This window comes from Pecten maximus, chromosome 2, assembly GCF_902652985.1.
Source record: "Pecten maximus chromosome 2, xPecMax1.1, whole genome shotgun sequence".
Lineage (NCBI taxonomy): Eukaryota > Metazoa > Mollusca > Bivalvia > Pectinida > Pectinidae > Pecten > Pecten maximus.
Genome location: NC_047016.1, coordinates 46,347,810 through 46,370,559, shown reverse-complemented (window position 1 = coordinate 46,370,559; position 22,750 = coordinate 46,347,810). Strand labels below are relative to the sequence as shown.

The window sequence follows — 22,750 nt, the reverse complement described above, 5'->3', positions numbered from 1 at the left end:
ATATGAGGACTGGTGTCTAGGGGACACCAACAGTCAGGGTCATATGAGGACGGTTGTCTAGAGGGATACCAACAGTCAGGGTCATATGAGGACAGGTGTCTAGGGGGACACCAATAGTCAAGGTTATATGAGGATGGTTGTCTAAGGGACAACAATAGTCAGGGTCATATGAGGATGGGTGTCTAGGGGAACACCAACAGTCAGAGTCATATGAGGACGGGTGTCTAGGGGACACCAACAGTCAGGGTCATATGAGGATGGGTGTCTAGGGGAACACCAACAGTCAAGGTCACATGAGGATGGGTGTCTTGGGGAACACCAACAGTCAGGGTCATATGAGGATGGGTGTCTTGGGGGACACCAACAGTCAGGGTCATATGAGGATGGGTGTCTAGGGGGACACCAACAGTCAGAGTCATATGAGGACGGGTGTCTAGGGGACACCAACAGTCAGGGTCATATGAGGACTGGTGTCTAGGGGGACAACAACAGTCAGGGTCATATGAGGAAGGGTGTCTAGGGGAACACCAACAGTTGGGGTCATATGAGCATGGGTGTCGAGGGGGGACACCAACAGTCAGGGTCATATGAGGACGGGTGATACTTCTGAAATTTTGTCAGATCAAGGAACATTGACGTAACCAGTAGGAGGTTCTATAAATCCCTGGCAGTGTATCTCCCTCTGATTGACTATTGGTTTATAACACTAGTCACGGGGGTACAACAACAGGGAATCACAGAACATATCTACTGTATACCTTACCTTTGTATTTTATTTGTCCTGATTTGATCAATTCTATCATGTCCGGTGTTTATACAAGGTATTTCAATATTTCATGCATTATAAATATAGACAGAATAGTCTTGTCTTCTATTACATGTTTTTTATTGTTTTTGTTTTTTGTTTTTGTTTTTGGTTTTTTTGTTTTCATGAGTCATATCATCAGAGAGATGATATTATATGAACTGTTGTTATTTTTCCGCTTCACTGTTTAATTTTGTTTGCCTAAGTGGTTTGTCATTCAGATTTATAAAGCTTGTCTGCTGTCACTGAACAACCCTGTCACTTGCTCATTTAAATAAGAATTGGATCCAACTCCTGTCAGAATAATCAATAAACACTGTCCTGGGAGACTCTGGAAGGGGCACAGTCTCAGAAAATGAAGCTTGTTTATAGACATTTTTCTGAAAATATCCTTTAGCAATGACTTACTTTTCATTTTTAAAATGTATCATATAATTTTAATTTTGTCGAAAATTAAACCAGATAGCAACATTATTGCAATGATTTCCGAGAAGAGTGGTTTCGAGAGTAATAATAATAAATAAATTATGCAATCCGTTGTTGTCAGGTGGAGATCTTGCCATCAAACTAAATATAGATAATGCCAACAACATCTTCAATAATTATCGCGATTCTATCCACGGATTTCAGTTTAATGTCAACTGTATACATTATTCAGTATAGTCAATATTATCGTCATATCATCGCCTCTCCTGGATAATAAAACTCACAACAGGAGAACGAAAGCATGCCTTTTTATTTCGATAGGTGACGGAGTTATGCATCCACAATATCACAAGCAGAAGTCCCTGTCTATGGTCGGAATTTTGTACATCAAGTCTAGTCTAAGCCTTGTGCATCACATGCCTACATATGTAGCTAGTGTACTTATAGATCATTTAAACGTTCATGCTTATTAATACACACAAATACAGTATCCAATTGTGTTAAAATGTAAATAATTATTTTATTCTTACAACATTATACACATGCTTTGCGATTAATTATGCTGACGAAAGATATCTAGGATTAATAGTTTTGCTAATCCGTTCAATCAAAACGAAAGTAGAAATCTATATTTACATGTAGATTGCATGCTACTTTCGTTTTGAGTATTGTTAATTATCGTTATTCCGTCATGTAAAACGTTAAGTAATGGGATGCAGAGTGTCTGGACACACGTTGTTTAGCTTCATGACAGTGACTTGGGTGTTTCCGATATGGGTGTGGCGGCCGGGTGGGATTGAGGGTAAGGGGTATCACTCAAAGTGCTGCACGAGCGGGGATGCTTACTCTGTACTCAAATTTAGAATGATTTAGATAAGCTCTAGACTACTGATGCGTACAATATACAGATCTATACATTATATTACATTATATCTAGTACGATATTTTATTGGTCCGTGCATGATATATAGGCCTATATCGATCGCTAACAGTACTCTGTACTGTGCTGTAACGTACGAATGCTAATATTCGTTATCAGTCTTCAGATATCGACTTCGCCCAGACCACTATTCGGTTATGCATTCAGTAAACCAATATCATATCCCGGTAAATAACGTCTATAACAGATTTAATCTTCACACCTACCTGTCAACAGAATCCTGGTGGTCCATTTTTCAGACTTAAACTTCGCTCACTTTTACTCAGGATCTGTCCTACTTTCGTCCTAATGTATGCGGCCTTCCCTGTATGAAGGATGAATATGTTATCCTATCTGACCTCCCGACTGCCCAAGGAGGAATTTAAATATCACATTCCGTAGTGTAACCGATATTTCACCGCTTGATCACACACTAGATGCACCTATAGAAATGTAGCCATGTGTAAGAAATGCAGCAGTGCCCTCGCTTTCTGTACTACGAAATCCTATACAAGGGAAGCAACTCGTACTAAAGATGTGATCCAATTTGATAGAAATTAATTATTTTAAATTTATACATTAACGTTACCATAATGCGAGACCAAAACGAAAATTTATATAACCTGACCCCATAAAATGTTATTTTTAACTTTTTCTGTTACACAAAATTTAATTTTAAAACAGATAAGTAATTACCAATTACTATAATCAAGACAAATTAATTATGTTCGTCAATAATGAGTATAGTTTTTCTTTAAATAAACCCAGCGACTTTGATTACCAGGTAGACCATATGGCTTAGATCACAAAGGCAAAATTCCTTCACATGAAATTCACGTGAAATTGTTTTTCATGTGAAATTCACGTGAATTTTGTTTTTCACATAAAATTTTTCATGTGAAATTTACATGGAAAAAATTCATGTGAAGGAATATTGCCTGTGTAGACTAGCATTGAAATCTAAGTCAGACCTTTTTTCTGTCATACCGACCAAGCTGTGACATCTCATGATAGATATCTTTAGCTCTGTAATGGTCGTCTTAATTGCTCTCAACATGACAGATCAGGTGGGTATTTTTCAATGTATTTTTTAAGTTACTTCAGCATAAATTAATGTCCTTGAAAACAGAAAATACTCACAAACTTTCTCTATTTAGAGGGGCTCTCACCAATATCAGACAACATGGGTCAAAAGACATTGGAAATTTTGACATCTCAACTGTATATAGGACCTAGTTCAAACTATGTATCCGGTTTTCCCTTTAGTGTAAATGATATATACTTAAGCTGGAGTTCAATTCTCTGATCAGATTTAAAGATATAGATTTTTTACAGTAACTTTCTACATGGGCTCCTGCACTTCAATCGGATCCAGGCAAAATTTACATTTATATATATATCCGAAGAATACATGTTCCATCTACCGAAGTGTATAAAACTTGCTATACATATGCAGTCATATTTTTAAAAGTTGAAAACAAAAACACAATACCTGTATATTTTGTATAAAAAGAAGGATTTATTTGGTTTGTTAAGACATAACAGTAAAATGATGTGACGATTGATGGATGTACAAAATGTCAGGGATGAAAATCATTCTTATTGATGTTAATACTTTTTCATCAGTCAACACTTTAGTTTTCCTACATTGTTGTTTACTGTCAACAGACAAAAACAATAAGAACAGCAATAATACATTCATCTGCATCATTGTGTGAATACAAACTCTTAAAAAAAAAATAAAAATTAAAGTGTATACTACCCCGAGTAAAGAAGACAATTTCAAGAAATTTTTATCCTCAAAAACTCTCAACTCCTCCAATCGACTGTAGAACTTCTAACATATAAATGGCACTCAATAATCCAGATAACTATATATATTGCATATATATGACATATTTTGAAAGTATCCAAATGACTAAAGCACACTTCAAAGAAATCAATGCATGTAAACATGATTTAAATGAACTGGATGAATGTAATATCATGTGACATTAAACTCCTGTACTGTATATGGACATTAGTTTTATGACTTGTAAAAATAATTGACATGTTGACCTAAATTCCTCACCCTATTTAAGTCTTACATTCTTGTTGTGGATTTTTCTCATCTACAAAATATAGCACATAAACTTAAGATCCCAAAAATGTTTAAATATGCTTCCACTATAAACATCTACCAAATTAATATTTTACACTCCATTATCTATTGTCTTAAAATCAATTTTTCACAAAAAGGTTAAAAAATCTATATATTTAAAAACAACATTTCTATATTAAAACATTCAGAAAGTAGCTTTGGAGAATTAAAATGCTTTTCATCAAATGAATGAATTTAAAAAATAAATGCCAGTATATACATGTATAGATTTTTTAAATCACAAAAGTTTAAAATTGTAAGATGGTCTACAGCTCTTAATTTGATTCACAAACTATCTTTTAAATTTCCATAAAATAATATAAAGGAATGACAATATAAATATAAAAAAATCCATAAAAATTTATTTAATTCTTAAAAAGTAAAATATCTACCATGGGAATAGACAGCAAGACCGACATCTCATTGGTTAGCAATTAACTCCTAACCTAAGCCGTTGATAACTTATAAAACAAAGTTACCTCCATTCTAGAATGTAATTTTTAAGGAACTTATTTTAGTGATATCGCATACCCAACCCTATCCCAACCCGACCCTGACTCCCTACCGCCATCCCCATCCCTTGGTCAATCAACCATGACCAGCATGTGTATAAGTATATATAGATTTATAAAATCAATTTCCTGCAATTGAGCAGGATTTGGTCTACTCCAACAATGTTAGAGGTTCAACACGGCGAGAAACTTTTGACAGGCGTCGCAGATTCGCCAATGCAATCAGGCGGACTAAGACCTCTTATACGTATAGGAGTAGATTTGGTCCAGCCATCATCGCCTCAGTTTCTGAGACTGAAGTTCTGTAAAGTCCAAACTAAGGCTAACACATTGATGGGTTTCAATTAAGCTAAAGAATCTCAGCAGGCCTCAACCAAGATCAACCCGATTTTGTCGGCTGACTAAAGGTTTTTTTTTTACTTGCACCTAATTTAAGTTAATTATTAACTTCATCGTAGCTTTAAAGGTTTTCCCATTACTTAATTTAGATATTTATTTCATCAGTAGAAATAATGATAAAACAGAACATTTTAAATTTTGTGAGTTTTCACCTTTGCACGAGGATAAAATGTCAAGTGAAATTAGCACCAAAATATTATGTAAAAGTAAGTGACAGATCGAAAGATTAAAACTTAGCCAAGGAATATTACTGGCAGAGGTATGAGAACAATTCTGGTAGCTTAATTCAATTGCAACTTTATGTTGCTCTTATCAATAGCCGAGTATTTTGTAAAATTTACATATATACAGTAGTTTTCTGGTAGCTGGAAGCTCTCACTATAAACATTACTATATACAAATATATGTACAATTTAAAAAAAAAAAAAAAGTCATTGAAATGACTGATTTATATTAATTTCTAATGTTTAAACATAAAATGTGTCTAAAACATTTGTTGTAGATTTCATTTCCAAAGTTTTGTCTGTGTAGCAGCATGCAGTCAATATTTTCCCAATTAACTGAATATCACAGTTATTATTTTATCAACATTAACACAGATTATATATCTGCCTAATTGTATAAACTTCCCCAGCAAATAAAAACTCATTCTTGTTCCTATATAAAACTTTCTGTAGAAATCTTTTCTTTTATATACTAAATCAGTTTGAAGAATTAAACCCATTTCCTAGATGACCTTGAAGGTTTGGATTACAAAAAGTCTCTTTAAGCCAGCAAATTTTAATCATACATATATCAGTGACTCTTATGTTAAATGCATTTTTGACTGCAGATATGAAGACAGTTACCCCATTGTTCAAAGTGCCAGTCCAAATGTAATTTTTAATTGTTTTCTGCATCATAATTGGTCAAATAAGATTTCCAACAGGAGAATAATTAAACATCATTTCTTTTACATTAATCTTCACAATGAATATAGAAAAGAGGTAAACAGAACAGCTATCTCACAGGAACAATAGTAGAAGGGATACAGCCAGCAGGAGGATAACGGAACAGCTTGTGGAAGGGGCACCTGCTCGGATCTCGGACACCGTGGGGTCAATGGGGACTTGACCACCTGATAAAGATAAAATTGTCTTTAGGCTTTCAGAAAACCATCACCAATATAACAGGATTGAAGTAGAATATCCACAAAGTCATGTCATTAACACTTTCATCCCTACTGACCATATTGGACTTCTAATTATGAAAGAATGGCAGAGTCCATTAAAGTTTCTAAGGGTTGAAAGGGTTAAGTGAATAATTCATATCCATACTTCACAATTAATCATGGTATTAAAATTGTATTCAATACAGAAGGTTGTTTTTAGAGGTTAAACATCCTTGCAAAAGCCAGGGTCATGTGAGGATGGGATAAAGAAAATCTTTGTCTTGATTCATAAGTAATATTTTCAACATTAAATCAATCTTTTTTTAACAAGATGTCATTAACATTAAATTTCCATTTTTTACAAATACACCATCCTTTGTTTTCAAATTGTTTAAACTTAGTCTAAACCTTCCTAAGTCAGTGGAAGTCATGAAAAAAATTGTATACGAGAAAACCAAGTATATTATATTTAAATGTTTTTCTGTTGGAACTGAATTTTCACTTCAAGTTAAACAGTCTTCAAGTTATCTGAGATTAAGGTAACGAAGTTTGACTGCAGTTAAAGAATTCAGCTTAGGAAGGCTAATCTTACCCAAAGTGAAATAAAGTGTTGGGGACTTTTTGCCCTCTCCTCCATCACTGAAGCCAGCGACACGCACAGCATACACTTTGCCCTTTTCTATATCATTGAGGACGAATTCCACATCAAACTTCTCCGTCTCAATCATCTCGGCTGTCCGGTAGTGTTCATTGGCCGGCCATAGGTAAATCTATCACAAGTCATAAAACAACATCGCAAATTATAACACAGTAAGGACCTGTCAGCATTCAACACAGGCCGATTATCATATACTGTTTATATACCGGCCATAGGTAAATCTATCATAAGTCATAAAACAGCAAATTATAACACAGTTAGCACCTGTCAGCATTCAACACAGGCCGATTATCATATACTGTTTATATACCGGCCATAGGTAAATCTATCACAAGTCATAAAACAGCAAATTATAACACAGTTAGCACCTGTCAGCATTCAACACAGGCCGATTATCATATACTGTTTATATACCGGCCATAGGTAAATCTATCACAAGTCATAAAACAGCAAATTATAACACAGTTAGCACCTGTCAGCATTCAACACAGGCCGATTATCATATACTGTTTATATACCGGCCATAGGTAAATCTATCACAAGTCATAAAACAACATCGCAAATTATAACACAGTTAGCACCTTTCAGCATTCAACACAGGTTTATTTTCATGTACTGTTTGAATTAGTACATGCTATACAAGTTTGAAATATTTGCAAACATTGATCATATTGCATACAATCCAACCCCTATTATCTTGCATTTAAAAGCTATTACTGACTACATGTTTCCGAAGTTCTTAACCACTACAAGGTGGATATGACCCGCACAGTATTCAAATCTCGAGATTTGCTTTTCATTCTGTTAAAATCTCTAATCCTAAGGAATAACATAAGCAGAAGAGCTCCTACACATCACAAATATTGAGTTGATTGATTTTCATCCAGAAATATTTCCAAAAATCCTCTAGGTATTGCCATCCTGTTAATTGTAATTGTATCATCTAAACTCACGAAATTCAGCATTGATTCCAGAAATAGAGGTTCACAGAACTTCTATGTTATCAGCACCATTTTCTCTAGTATTAAATATCTTTAATTCTTTTAAATTCTAGATCTGTATCAAGATTTTAATTATATTATTTTCAATTTAACAAACACTGAATTATAGAATTTAAAACAAACTAAATGAATAAGTAGAAATGAAATTAATTACATAATATCCCAAAAGTACAGCTTCTTCTACAGCTGTGCTGACCCCTCGCCATGTCAACCGAACGCTGTTTGCTCCGTGGGAGTATACATGCACTTCCTGTGGGTACAATTGGGGAGCTGAAAGACCAATACAACATTGATCAGGATCTCAACAAATAAACATTGAATGGTAGATGTTACAAAAAAACAAGATCGGCAGAAAAATAGTCCCCCAAGAATGCACAGATGATAAATTTATAATGAAAGATGAACTCATATCTCAAGTATGATGTTCATATGACAAGTAATGTAGGAGATAGAGCCCGGATGAACTTTTTCTTTGATGTAGGTCAAAGGTCAAAATGTAGGCCTACTTTTTACACATGACCCACCATCTCACCTAGTTGAACCAATGACCAAAGTATGAAGTTCCAGTTACAAGTAGTGTAGGAGATGGAGCCCGCACAAGATAATACAGTCGAACCTGTGTATAATGGACACCTAAGGGACAAGGCAAAAGTGTCCTTTATAGAGAGGTGTCCTTTATATAGAGGTTCAATGAGTCATGTCCCTTATAAACGAAGCAACAAACCAAAATCGTATTACAATACACTATACAATGTATATCTCCTGATTTATCATACTTAAACACTGTATATAGAAAAACGAACAGACAAAAAAATGCAAAACTTTAACATAATTTTCTAACTTTACTTACCAAGATGGAGGGTTTCCTGAATGAACTTTTCACTAAGAGGTCCAAGCCCTGCGGTGTTGTAGACCTGGACTTCAAACCAGAAGTTTGAGTCATCCCACAGCCCAATGACTACGACCTCGTCCACTTGGCCTGGGTAACGGATGTAGAGTTTGTATACGGGGTCGGTATCCTCGCTGAACCAGTAGTTTACCTGGACACAAAAAATTATTTCATCACACCACAGCCCTGTATAGACTATTTTATTCTTAGATTTCTGATACATTTTCATTGTAAACTTCATTTATTTTACAACAATTGCGAAACAAGTTATATTGACTTATATTAATCACGCTTGTCGGTCCTGGATGGAAGCGGGCGAGGAGTCTTACTGTGGGAGGAAACCAGAGTACCCGGGTGAAAACCCATGTAGTCTGGCAGATGACCTCTTACCTTTTCACGTCCAATGGGGGAATCGAACCCCGGCCGCCTTGGTGAAAGGCAAGTGTGTTTCCACTGTGCCACCCGACATTTTCATTACAATTAAGAAGCTACTGTCTTGATTGATATTTGCTATGTCCATATCCCCGCTCCTATATGAAGAACTTGGTGTTATAATGCTATGGTGTAAATATGTTGACAGGTTCTAAAGGTATTACCTTGATTGGAACGAGACAGGAAATATTGTGTCCAATTCAAATCGACTGACCAGTACCAGAATATAATCAGATGTATTACTTGATGCTATGATTCCATGACACAAATATGAACCATATCTGATGAGATTTTGCTTTTCACGTTCCATCGTGGAATCGAATCCAGGCCGCCTTGGTAGAAGGTGAGTGTTACTACTGTGCCACCCCACCACCTACAGGGACTGATAATACTCCTTGGGATGGCCATGCAATTTCCAGTATTGGTATATATTATACATCAAACAACAATGTGTGGTTGATTTTGACGAGAGGAACATACAAATCAAACAAGCTGTTGTGTGGTACGTACCTGGTAGCCTCGGACTCGCCCTTTCATGGTCTCCCTGGTGTCTGGTACGGTTTGCCATGTGACTGTCATGGCCGTGGCATTGTAGCCATCACAGTACATACCTTGGGGTGCTGCGACCGGCACTGCAAACAGACAACCATACCATCGTATTAACTGTCTGGCAAGTCACAAAAGGTATGACCACGTGCAAATCAACAAATCTGTGATGTATACACAAGATGAATTGTTAGACCAACACTTTCGACTGGACATTGATATGTTTATCATGCAGTAGGTGTGTGACGATTCAAGTATCCCACAATTCGATTCGATTTTCGATTCTTACCTCACGATTCGATTATTTTTGAATTTGATTATTTAAGCCTAGATTTTTTTATTTTTTTTTCACAAATAATACACAAAACAAAGCTCTTGGCTTTTACAGAAACCAAACGTTCATTCTAGCATGTAGAAACCAAGTAAATCGAAATCCGGACATAATGAATCGAGAATTGAATTGATGTCTATAAATCGTGATTCATCGTAATCGCTGTGAATCATTTCACTGTCATAAAGTATTCTTACTTCTAATTTTTCCATCTAATAATGATTTTGAAGTCAAGAGCATCATATAAAGTTCTAAAACATCAAACTAATACTTACTGCCCTCAGCAGAATACACAAGGACCACAGTAGAATTAGGTCCCCTGCCGTAGTTATTGTAGGCCTGTATTTTTACTTCGTACTGGAGATAGAAGTTGTTTTCCCCAACCAACATTACATATTCTTCAATTGTGTAGTCTGTTATTTGTTTCTGAAACACAACAAACATCAGTTTTACCAGGAGATATATTAATCATACATAAAATCAAATGTCATGAAATCTCTTTTTTGATTTTGGAGACAAATTTCTACAAACATGACCTGATTTACTGACAACCAGCCATTACATCTTAATGTAAGGAGTACAGGAGTGCCGATCCGTCTTTTCTTAATATTGAGTTATCCACTCTTATGAACAGGTGTTGATTGTTATGTCATTTGTTTTTGAGTTTAACGTCATACATTTGTTAAAAAAGAATTCCACAGCAAAGGAATGTGTTGTCTGCGCAGAAAGTTGGGTGATTAAAAGTTATTGCATGGAACCTTTTTTTCTATTTCTAGTAACAGTGACCTTGACCTTTGACCTTTGGACCTAAAGAGGAATCCCTAACAAACACTTGTGGTAAGACAGATCTGCATGAAGTTTGAGTTTGATCTGCCAAATGGAACATGAGTTATCTCACTGAAACAAATTTTCTATTTTCAGTAAGTGACCTTGACCTTTGACCTTCAATCTGAAAAGCAATGCCAAGTAAGCACTTGCGATAAGGATTGGCTGTAGGGAACTAATATCTCACTGAAACTACTGTGCGGATGCTGTTGACACCGCTGCTGCTGACATAGGTAGTGATACCCATTTCTTGCAGGCCACACCAAAATGACGTAATTTTTTCATGCAAACCAATGATGTGATAATCAATGCCCGCTCACAACTCCATACATGCCATACCTCCCGGCGTGAGACAAAATCTCCCTTATTTTCAAGTCATTTATTACCTCCCGGGAGGAGAGCCCAAATTCCCATATTTTGTAATTCCCTCCGGTATTTTTGCGGACGCCATTTTTGTTTACAATTCAGTAGTTTTTCTCGCGAGATTTAATGAGATTTGGCTAAATTTAGCGATCACGTGATCCATCTGTTCACGTGATCACTCAATCAAAATGGCGCCTGTTGGACACGGCTTTCACACGAAGCTCTGGCTAGTGTAATGTTTGCGCTAGAATATCTATCACCATGAAATAAATTTAAGGCAAGTCGCTTACAAACAACTTTAACCCTCTTTGCTAACAGACTTGAATTATTGTTTGTTTTCTTTTTGGACCATACTTTGATGATGGTAATTGATAGAGAGCCTGGTCGGACGCAAAATCACACGTGTTTTTCATATAACATGTGTATCGTGGATCAGTGATAGCAAGATTAAATCCGATATTTTCTTTTAGAAAACTATCAAAATTAGCACATCTGTTGGTCGTAGTGGTCAATCATGATGTTTACAATGACTGTACCGTCCATGACAGAGACAATATACAAAATCTAGAATGATCGTGATAAGATTTACTGCAGTCTCCTAACATGAACATCTTCAGTTCTCATGACTTCATGTATACACTTGCACACTTGGAATATTTTTATATCTAAATGGTCCAACATAAGGGATCCCACAGGACATTTCATGGTGATTTTTACAAATGATGTGTTCCCTCAGAGTGAACCAAGCTTTCTAATTTTAAGAAAATTCAAACTGATAAATGATTAACTTGCTTGTCTTAATATTTAGCTACATGTAATTATAATATACCCTTTTCAAATGCTGTTACGTAATATGCATAAAGCTGTGAACTTATGTATACTTATTGCATTTTTTACCTTATACAACTTTTTGTTGTTTGCATATACAATATTATTAATACCCAAAATGAATATAATTATTCTTTATCACTTTCAAAATTAGTTTATTGCTTTAAAATTGAGTAAAAATGTTGATATTCATGTCGCGCACAAATCTTATTTTAGACAAAACTCCCTTAAAATAATCATCAATCTCCCTTATTGGTCTCCTGAAAGTATGGCATGTATGCAACTCTGCATTATGAAAAGACGGAATAATGAACATGAACAAGGTATTCTTCATACCCAGATGAAAGGAAAAAGATCATTGTATACAGTTCTCCATAACAAAATTTATTTTTCATTTTTAAAAGACATCAAAATTACCAGGTACCTCTATGCCGCCTTGTTCATCACCCTAGTATGAATGTCCTCAAATCTTAAAGCAAGCTTCCCATTTCAATAATTTCATACCTGCATACCAAGAGCATGGTATTGGTTCCTTCTAAGTTCCACTTATTATAAGTTTTTGAGAACATTTTGAAAACCACACATTCAGATGGCATGTAAGTTACGCCATTCGATCACCTGGAGCCGACAGCCCAGGTGACGTTAAATGTTTATTGATAATGACAGCCAGTCTACCTCCTCAAAACAACCTCAATATGAAAATTTGAGCATAAAGGACCAACAAATAATTAATAAGATAATGAAAAAAAAATCAAAACAGAAAAAAAACTTCATTGAGGAGACAGATTCCACAATTTACTGAAGATCTGACCAGATTATGACTTACATGGTTGAACTTGACGCCATCTTGGAGAGGATTGGGGTCGTACAGTCTCCAGTACAGGAAGTAACCTATGCCTGGTCCGCCGTGGTCTATACGATGTAGTTTCTACAAGCCAACAAAGGAATCGTCATCTCTTACTGTTCTACTACAATCAGTAATTCTATAACCCAACAAAGGAATCGTTATCTCTTACTGTTCTACTACAATCAGTAATTCTACAACCCAACAGAGGAATCGTCATCTCTTACTGTACTACTACAATCAGTAATTCTATAACCCAACAGAGGAATCATTATCTTTTACTGTTCTACTACAAACAGTAATTCTATAACCCAACACAGAAACCATCATCTCTTACTGTTCTACTACAATCAGTAATTCTATAACCCAACAGAGGAATCGTTATCTTTTACTGTGCTACTACAATCAGTAATTCTATAACCCAACAGAGGAATCATTATCTCTTACTGTACTACTACAATCAGTAATTCTATAACCCAACAAAGGAATCATTATCTTTTACTGTTCTACTACTATCAGTAATTCTATAACCCAACAGAGGAATCATCATCTCTTACTGTTCTACTACAATCAGTAATTCTATAACCCAACAAAGGAATCGTCATCTCTTACTGTTCTACTACACTCAGTAATTCTATAACCCAACAGAGGAATCATTATCTCTTACTGTTCTACTACAATCAGTAATTCTATAACCCAACAGAGGAATCATTATCTTTTACTGTTCTACTACAATCAGTAATTCTATAACCCAACAGAGGAATCATTATCTTTTACTGTTCTACTACAATCAGTAATTCTATAACCCAACAAAGGAATCATTATCTCTTACTGTTCTACTACAATCAGTAATTCTATAACCCAACAGAGGAATCGTTATCTTTTACTGTTCTACTACAATCAGTAATTCTATAACCCAACAGAGAAATCATTATCTCTTACTGTTCTACTACAATCAGTAATTCTATAACCCAACAGAGGAATCGTCATCTCATACTGTGCTCCTACAATCAGTAATTCTATAACCCAACAAAGGAATCGTTATCTCTTACTGTTCTACTACAATCAGTAATTCTATAACCCAACAAAGGAATCGTCATCTCTTACTGTACTACTACAATCAGTAATTCTATAACCCAACAGAGGAATCATTATCTCTTACTGTTCTACTACAATCAGTAATTCTTTAATCCAACAGAGAAATCATTATCTTTTACTGTTCTACTACAATCAGTAATTCTATAACCCAACAGAGGAATCATCATCTCTTACTGTACTACTACAATCAGTAATTCTATAACCCAACAGAGGAATCATCATCTCTTACTGTTCTACTACAATCAGTAATTCTATAACCCAACAGAGGAATCGTCATCTCTTACTGTTCTACTACAATCAGTAATTCTATAACCCAACAGAGGAATCGTCATCTCTTACTGTGCTACTACAATCAGTAATTCTATAACCAAACAGAGGAATCATTATCTCTTACTGTTCTACTACAATCAGTAATTCTATAACCTAACAGAGGAATCATTATCTCTTACTGTTCTACTACAATCAGTAATTCTATAACCCAACAGAGGAATCGTCATCTCTTACTGTGCTACTACAATCAGTAATTCTATAACCAAACAGAGGAATCATTATCTCTTACTGTTCTACTACAATCAGTAATTCTATAACCCAACAGAGGAATCATTATCTTTTACTGTTCTACTACAATCAGTAATTCTATAACCCAACAGAGGAATCGTCATCTCTTACCGTTCTACTACAATCAGTAATTCTATAACCCAACAGAGAAACCATTATCTCTTACTGTTCTACTACACTCAGTAATTCTATAACCCAACAGAGGAATCATTATCTCTTACTGTACTACTACACTCAGTAATTCTATAACCCAACAAAGGAATCATGATCTCTTACTGTACTACTACAATCAGTAATTCTATAACCCAACAGAGGAATCATTATCTCTTACTGTTCTACTACAATCAGTAATTCTATAACCCAACAGAGGAATCGTCATCTCTTACTGTTCTACTACAATCAGTAATTCTATAACCCAACAGAGGAATCATTATCTCTTACTGTTCTACTACACTCAGTAATTCTATAACCCAACAAAGGAATCATTATCTCTTACTGTACTACTACAATCAGTAATTCTATAACCCAACAGAGGAATCGTCATCTCATACTGTTCTACTACAATCAGTAATTCTATAACCCAACAGAGGAATCATTATCTCTTACTGTACTACTACAATCAGTAATTCTATAACCCAACAGAGGAATCGTTATCTCTTACTGTGCTACTACAATCAGTAATTCTATAACCCAACAGAGAAACCATTATCTCATACTGTTCTACTACAATCAGTAATTCTATAACCCAACAGAGGAATCATTATCTCTTACTGTTCTACTACAATCAGTAATTCTATAACCCAACAGAGGAATCATTATCTTTTACTGTACTACTACAATCAGTAATTCTATAACCCAACAGAGGAATCGTTATCTCTTACTGTTCTACTACAATCAGTAATTCTATAACCCAACAAAGGAATCATTATCTTTTACTGTTCTACTACAATCAGTAATTCTATAACCCAATAGAGAAACCATTATCTCTTACTGTTCTACTACTATCAGTAATTCTATAACCCAACAGAGGAATCATTATCTTTTACTGTTCTACTACACTCAGTAATTCTATAACCCAACAGAGGAATCATTATCTTTTACTGTTCTACTACAATCAGTAATTCTATAACCCAACAGAGGAATCGTCATCTCTTACCGTTCTACTACAATCAGTAATTCTATAACCCAACAGAGGAATCATCATCTCTTACTGTACTACTACAATCAGTAATTCTATAACCCAACAGAGGAATCATTATCTCTTACTGTTCTACTACACTCAGTAATTCTATAACCCAACAGAGGAATCGTCATCTCTTACTGTTCTACTACAATCAGTAATTCTATAACCCAACAGAGGAATCGTCATCTCTTACCGTTCTACTACAATCAGTAATTCTATAACCCAACAGAGGAATCATTATCTTTTACTGTTCTACTACACTCAGTAATTCTATAACCCAACAGAGGAATCATTATCTCTTACTGTACTACTACACTCAGTAATTCTATAACCCAACAAAGGAATCATTATCTTTTACTGTTCTACTACAATCAGTAATTCTATAACCCAACAGAGGAATCATTATCTTTTACTTTTCTACTACAATCAGTAATTCTATAACCCAACAGAGAAATCATTATCTCTTACTGTTCTACTACAATCAGTAATTCTATAACCCAACAGAGGAATCATTATCTCTTACTGTTCTACTACAATCAGTAATTCTATAACCCAACAGAGGAATCGTCATCTCTTACTGTTCTACTACAATCAGTAATTCTATAACCCAACAGAGGAATCGTTATCTCTTACTGTACTACTACAATCAGTAATTCTATAACCCAACAAAGGAATCGTCATCTCTTACTGTACTACTACAATCAGTAATTCTATAACCCAACAGAGGAATCGTTATCTCTTACTGTTCTACTACAATCAGTAATTCTATAACCCAACAGAGGAATCGTCATCTCTTACTGTACTACTACAATCAGTAATTCTATAACCCAACAGAGGAATCGTTATCTCTTACTTTTCTACTACAATCAGTAATTCTATAACCCAACAGAGGAATCGTTATCTCTTACTGTTCTACTACAATCAGTAATTCTATAACCCAACAAAGGAATCGTCATCTCTTACTGTTCTACTACAATCAGTAATTCTATAACCCAACAGAGAAACCATCATCTCTTACTGTTCTACTACAATCAGTAATTCTACAACCCAACAGAGGAATCGTCATCTCTTACTGTTCTACTACAATCAGTAATTCTATAACCCAACAGAGGAATCATCATCTCTTACTGTTCTACTACAATCAGTAATTCTATAACCCAACAGAGAAACCATTATCTCTTACTGTTCTACTACAATCAGTAATTCTACAACCCAACAGAGGAATCGTCATCTCTTACTGTTCTACTACAATCAGTAATTCTATAACCCAATAGAGAAACCATTATCTCTTACTGTTCTACTACTATCAGTAATTCTATAACCCAACAGAGGAATCATTATCTTTTACTGTGCTACTACAATCAGTAATTCTATAACCCAACACAGGAATCGTCATCTCTTACTGTTCTACTACAATCAGTAATTCTATAACCCAACAGAGGAATCATTATCTCTTACTGTACTACTACAATCAGTAATTCTATAACCCAACAGAGGAATCATTATCTCTTACTGTACTACTACAATCAGTAATTCTATAACCCAACAGAGGAATCGTCATCTCTTATTGTTCTACTACAATCAGTAATTCTATAACCCAACAGAGGAATCATTATCTCTTACTGTACTACTACAATAAGTAATTCTATAACCCAACACAGAAACTATCATCTCTTACTGTTCTACTACAATCAGTAATTCTATAACCCAACAAAGGAATCGTCATCTCTTACTGTTCTACTACAATCAGTAATTCAAAACTAATTCAATGTAGTTAATGTAAAATTACAATTGTATTTCTACATTCTTGTATACATTTGTATATATCAAAATAAATTAACACGTAGACTTGAGTATTAGCACTTTCAATCTTCGACTGATTTCATGATGCTTTACCACATCAATTTCCTAGTTAGAAAGGCACTATGTTATGTTTTCTGTAATGTCATAACAAGGTTGAGATATAAATATCCACAAACATGATCATTAACGTAAATATCACCATTCTGGTACCGATTCACAGACTAGAATGACATAATATAGACAACAAATACGTATTGACCATTTCTGATTTCTACCTGTTTAAAGTAGACTATAAATGACTGCGCTAAAGGTGAATTTTAAATATTTTGTATCTATGAAATGAATGACGCAGATGTATAACAGTATAGTGTCAGTTTAAATTATTGTGATTATCTATATATAACAAGGAGCCACAAAGAGTGCCCAGTTGTTGGTATGAAAACACAAATATTTATATATCATAAGATGATTTGTGAAATACAGTAACTCGCATAACTATAACGGAAGCTTAGTTTTGTTCATATTTGATCCCACCAAACTTATAAACTTTACAAGAACTTACATCCCATCTCATTGTGAGATCCCCCACACTGCCTCCTCCCCCGCGGATGTTGGACGGTGCGACAGACGGTGGGGCTGGGTTAGTCTGGTAGACATCAGAAGGAATGCTGAACTCTCCATACCCAAAGGCGTTGACCGCCTGGACACGGAAGCGATACCCATTGCCAGGGCGTAGGCCCGTCACCACATAACTATGCATGTCATTGTCTTCAGTGGTGGGAACAATGGTCTCTATGTCGGGGATATCTGAAAGCAGTAAGTAAATTTATGATCATGTTTCCAATTATATTACAGATCACTGTTCTTTGTGAGAAATAAACACCCATTACATAGAAACTGTGTCATGAACACAGTAGTGATAACACATGGTGTTTTGACCAGCTGTCGGTTCCATTGTTTCAGTTGTCAGTCATAACTTCCTACAGAAGGAAGAATAAAGAGAAAATATAAGATTTCATACCAGTCTGACAAAACACTGTTTTCACCAATATTTCTGAAAAATACCTAAGTCATGTGATAAACAGGATCTCATACTAACCTCCACTTCATATGAAATCTCTGAAACAAGTTACAATTTTTTTTATTCTACTGAGCCTATAAAACAAAACGTTTTATTAGTCTCATGTCAGAAATTTTATCTCATGTTAGATTGATATACCTGCCTTAGATAAGGGTTTATGGTTTCTGACACCTCACACTCAGACGGGACTTTCTTTTGATTTGTACTTACTCTGGACCTCATTTCTCCACACTCCCGGATCATACTCCATCTCCGACTGGATGAGGTAGAAGTTAATGGAGCGTCCATTCTCGTGGCCTGGAAACCAGTGTAAGCGAATGGAGTAGGAGGTCACGGTCTTGGAATCTCCAAACACTCCGGCAGGTTCTCCAGGGGGTCCTAGAAATTGACCATTCAAAATGTTTGTTGCAAAAATGTGCTTTTGACACCCATCATAACTATAATACGTCATTGATTTCACAAAACAAAGTATCCTAATTTACTCTTGCAGCAAGATTGTTGTAAACAAACGTTTTTTCGTAGAATTCAGCACTTGAACAATGACTGAGGTAAAGCTGCCACCCACTTCTATGTAATGAATGTATCGCTGGAAGTTATACTTTTGAGTTACATTATGTACTTACAAATCTGTCAATAATTGTAAGTTTCATCAAGATATTGACTTTTATAGTTTATAATTATCATGCCCTTATAGGATGATATCAAAAGAACCAGACACCTTAGAACTATTTACTGATAAAAAAAATACCTATATCTGTATAATATGCATGTTGATTTTTTCATTTGTTACTTTTTTCACATGTTGATTTTTTCATTTGTTACTTTTTTCACATGTTGATTTTTTCATTTGTTACTTTTTTCACATGTTGATTTTTTCATGTGTTACTTTTTTCACATGTTGATTTTTGAAAATGCATGATATGCCTCCTGAATTTGATTTCAGTGTCAGAATCTTTAAAACAAAAGGCCCAGAGGACATGGATTGCTCATCTAGATAATTGAGTTATCATGTTAAAATATTATAAGTTACCTCATATTTTTTTTCTACCAACTATGGTTCAAACCAAATATGGACCAAATCCTGTCAGTCTTCATTCTTTAAGAAGAAGAATTTTTTTCTTTTTTTGCAATATTCCCTCTATTAACCTTCTCTCTGGCCCAAAGGGACCCATACCATCCAATTTTAAGACATTAGATCTCATTTGCCCAATAATACTCGGGACTAAATTTCAACAAAATCCATTCAATCATTCAAGACAAGTAGCAATTTAAAGCATTGACCTCAATTTCCCCTATTGGGCCCGCCTCTCTGGCCCCATGGAAGCCACATTCTCCATTTATACAACATTATATCTCCCTTGCCAAATAATGCTCCAGACAAAATTTCATCAAATTTCATTCAGTCGTTCAGGACAAGTAGTGATTTAAAGGATTTCTCTCAATTTCCTCTATTGGGCCTTGCCCAACTGGTCCCGAAGATACCACACCATCCATTTATACACATTATATATCTCTTTTGCCAAATACTGCTCCAGACCAAATTTCATCAAAATACATTCAGTTGTCCAGGACTAGTGGCAATTAAAAGGAAATGTTGATGGACAGACGACGGACTCAGACGTTGTGCCATGGCATTATAAAGCTTCCAGGTCCCTTGAAGCAGGTGAGCTAACAATGTTTAGCATAGTGTTTGAAAACGGCTTAAAATATAACTGGAGTAAATGGTGCTATTGTAACTTACCAAGAACCTCCAAAAAGCCTAAAGATGTATCCTGGTTGAGTGGAGTTTTAGCAACACACTCATACTGTCCCTGGTGTTTGAAGAGTACACTCTGAATATACAAGCCCTTTAGGTTTGGAGTCATTGCCTGTAAAAAGCAAGAGGCCCAATATCCTGTATGTTCATTAAAATAGTTTATTTCAACTTGTATGATTAAAATTGAGCAGTGTAGACAAACTTCTGTTTCACTTTGTGAATTATCAAAAAGGGTGTTGGAACAGTTTTAATCACATGATAATTTCCCTTGGCTAAGGGACTGTCGATCCAAGTTCAGGACCAGTAGTTTTAAAACATTTTAAGGAAACAATTCACTGCACAAGCGTCAATGCATCTTCTGTATGTGTATCTGATATTTTGATAAAGAGGTACCTTGTCCACTTACGGTTTTGTAATGGGAAGTCTCCTCCGGATCTATGTTGTGGCCGTTGAACTTCCACACGTACACAAGGTCAAGGTTAACATCAAACGAGGCCTCACACGGGAGGAATGCTGTTTCGTTCATCACAACTTTGGTAGTTGGTGGTGGGCCGCGGGATATCACAGTACCCTCTATAAAACAACACATTGAAAATCATTAAAATAAGCACAGTATGTGTTTAAAACTTCTCAAAAACATTTCAAAATTCAAAAAGTATATAAAATACAAATGTGATACACAAATGATACAGTGATACTTACGTTTAATGGTAAGTCGGCCTGAACTAGTTGCTTTTCCCAGGGAGTTTTCCGCCACACACGTGTACAAGCCGTTGTCACCATAGTTTAGCTGTGTCATGTAGAGATATCCGTTTGGTAGGACTCTCAAACGGTCCCCCGTCTCTGACGAAGAAACCCGTAGGTTCATGTTGCCGCCGTTCTTGAGCCATGTGATGGTTGCCTTGGGAGCAGCCTCGGGTCGACATACAACTGTCAGGTTGCCGTTTAATGCTCCAATGAATTCATCTATCATCGGATACTTGGCAAATGTTGGAGGAAAACCTGAAAGGATATCAAAGACTTCAGAAAATGTGTGACATCTATGCTCAGATATTCATTTCAATTAAAATGGACCTGTACTTTGGTTTGGTTTGTTTTTGTTTAACATCCTATTAACAGCCAGGGTCATTTAAGGACGTGCTAGGTTTTTGAGGTGGAGGAAAGCCGGAGTACCCGGAGAAAAACCACCGGCCTACGGTCAGTACCTGGTAACTGCCCCACGTAGGTTTCGAACTCGCAACCCAGAGGTGGAGGGCTAGTGATAAAGTGTCGGTACACCTTAACCACTCGGCCACCGCGGCCCCCTACATATCAAACAAATATATATTGTGATTTGCAGTTTAATTTCTGTAATAAAAATGTTAAATGTGAAAAGAACATCAATGTTATAAATCAGCAGCCTGAAGCCATTATTGATCAAAAGGATCTAAATGAAAAGAAGGATTACCAAAAATTTGCATTCAAAACTTTTTTCTCCATTTTAACTTTATAAGTTAACAATGATGTGAAAGTTGAAAGCTAAAACCATGCATTACTCACCCAGAACTCGAAGTTGTGCAGAACTAAAACTGGTTCCATGGACATTGGTGGCGCTGCACTGGTACATGCCATCGTGTTGATTCCTGTCTAAGGACCGAATAACCAGATTGTTTCCAGTGATGGTCATCTGTCCATCGTCCGAATTGGTCAGTGGGATGCCATTTTTATACCACTGGTACACAGGAGAAGGATAGCCATTAGCCTCACAGCGCCATGTCAACTGACCACCAACATCAACGTGTTGATTCTGTAGTCCCAGAATGAAATAAGGCTTCGCTAAAATACAACACAAACAACATCATAAGCATAGTTAATCAGGATTTCATCAGTTTAATTTTGGTGTAGTTGGTACTAATTTTGTTTGTTTTTGTCCTATTAACAGCCAGGGTCATTTAAGGACATGCCAGATTTGTGAGGTGGAGGAAAGCCGGAGTATCCGGAGAAAAACCACCGGCCTACGGTCAGTACCTGGCAACTGCTCAATGTAGGTTTCGAACTCGTAACCCAGAGGTGGAGGGCTAGTGATAAAGTGTCGGGACACCTTAACCACTCGGCCACTGCGGCCCCTGCTGGGTACTAAATGTGTGAAAAGGCCAGTATTTAAAATGTCAATATAACTGCCATGTTCAATATTCAACACAGAAATTTTCAGAACATAGATTTA

The 22,750-nt window shown here is 35.8% G+C and overlaps 2 protein-coding genes across 2 annotated transcripts in view; both read right to left on the bottom strand.

The window, feature by feature from the left end:
* The window catches only part of LOC117322277 (uridine phosphorylase 2-like), a 46,848-nt gene extending 44,169 nt beyond the window's left edge, over positions 1-2,679 (bottom strand). The window contains exon 1 of the mRNA XM_033877087.1: positions 2,378-2,679. Coding sequence (XP_033732978.1) covers positions 2,378-2,403 — 26 coding nt within the window. The 5' untranslated portion in view covers positions 2,404-2,679. The remainder of the gene's footprint in view (positions 1-2,377) is intronic.
* A 968-nt stretch (positions 2,680-3,647) lies between these two features.
* Positions 3,648-22,750, bottom strand: part of LOC117322275 (contactin-like) — a 32,406-nt gene continuing 13,303 nt past the window's right edge. Inside the window, exons 13-25 of the mRNA XM_033877085.1 lie at positions 22,087-22,362; positions 21,250-21,549; positions 20,954-21,120; positions 20,533-20,659; positions 19,002-19,169; positions 18,273-18,517; positions 13,051-13,152; positions 10,484-10,634; positions 9,842-9,963; positions 8,861-9,050; positions 8,165-8,280; positions 6,944-7,121; positions 3,648-6,318 (exon numbers count right to left, since the gene is read on the bottom strand). Of these exons, the coding sequence (XP_033732976.1) occupies positions 6,206-6,318; positions 6,944-7,121; positions 8,165-8,280; positions 8,861-9,050; positions 9,842-9,963; positions 10,484-10,634; positions 13,051-13,152; positions 18,273-18,517; positions 19,002-19,169; positions 20,533-20,659; positions 20,954-21,120; positions 21,250-21,549; positions 22,087-22,362 (2,255 nt within the window). The 3' untranslated portion in view covers positions 3,648-6,205. The remainder of the gene's footprint in view (positions 6,319-6,943; positions 7,122-8,164; positions 8,281-8,860; positions 9,051-9,841; positions 9,964-10,483; positions 10,635-13,050; positions 13,153-18,272; positions 18,518-19,001; positions 19,170-20,532; positions 20,660-20,953; positions 21,121-21,249; positions 21,550-22,086; positions 22,363-22,750) is intronic.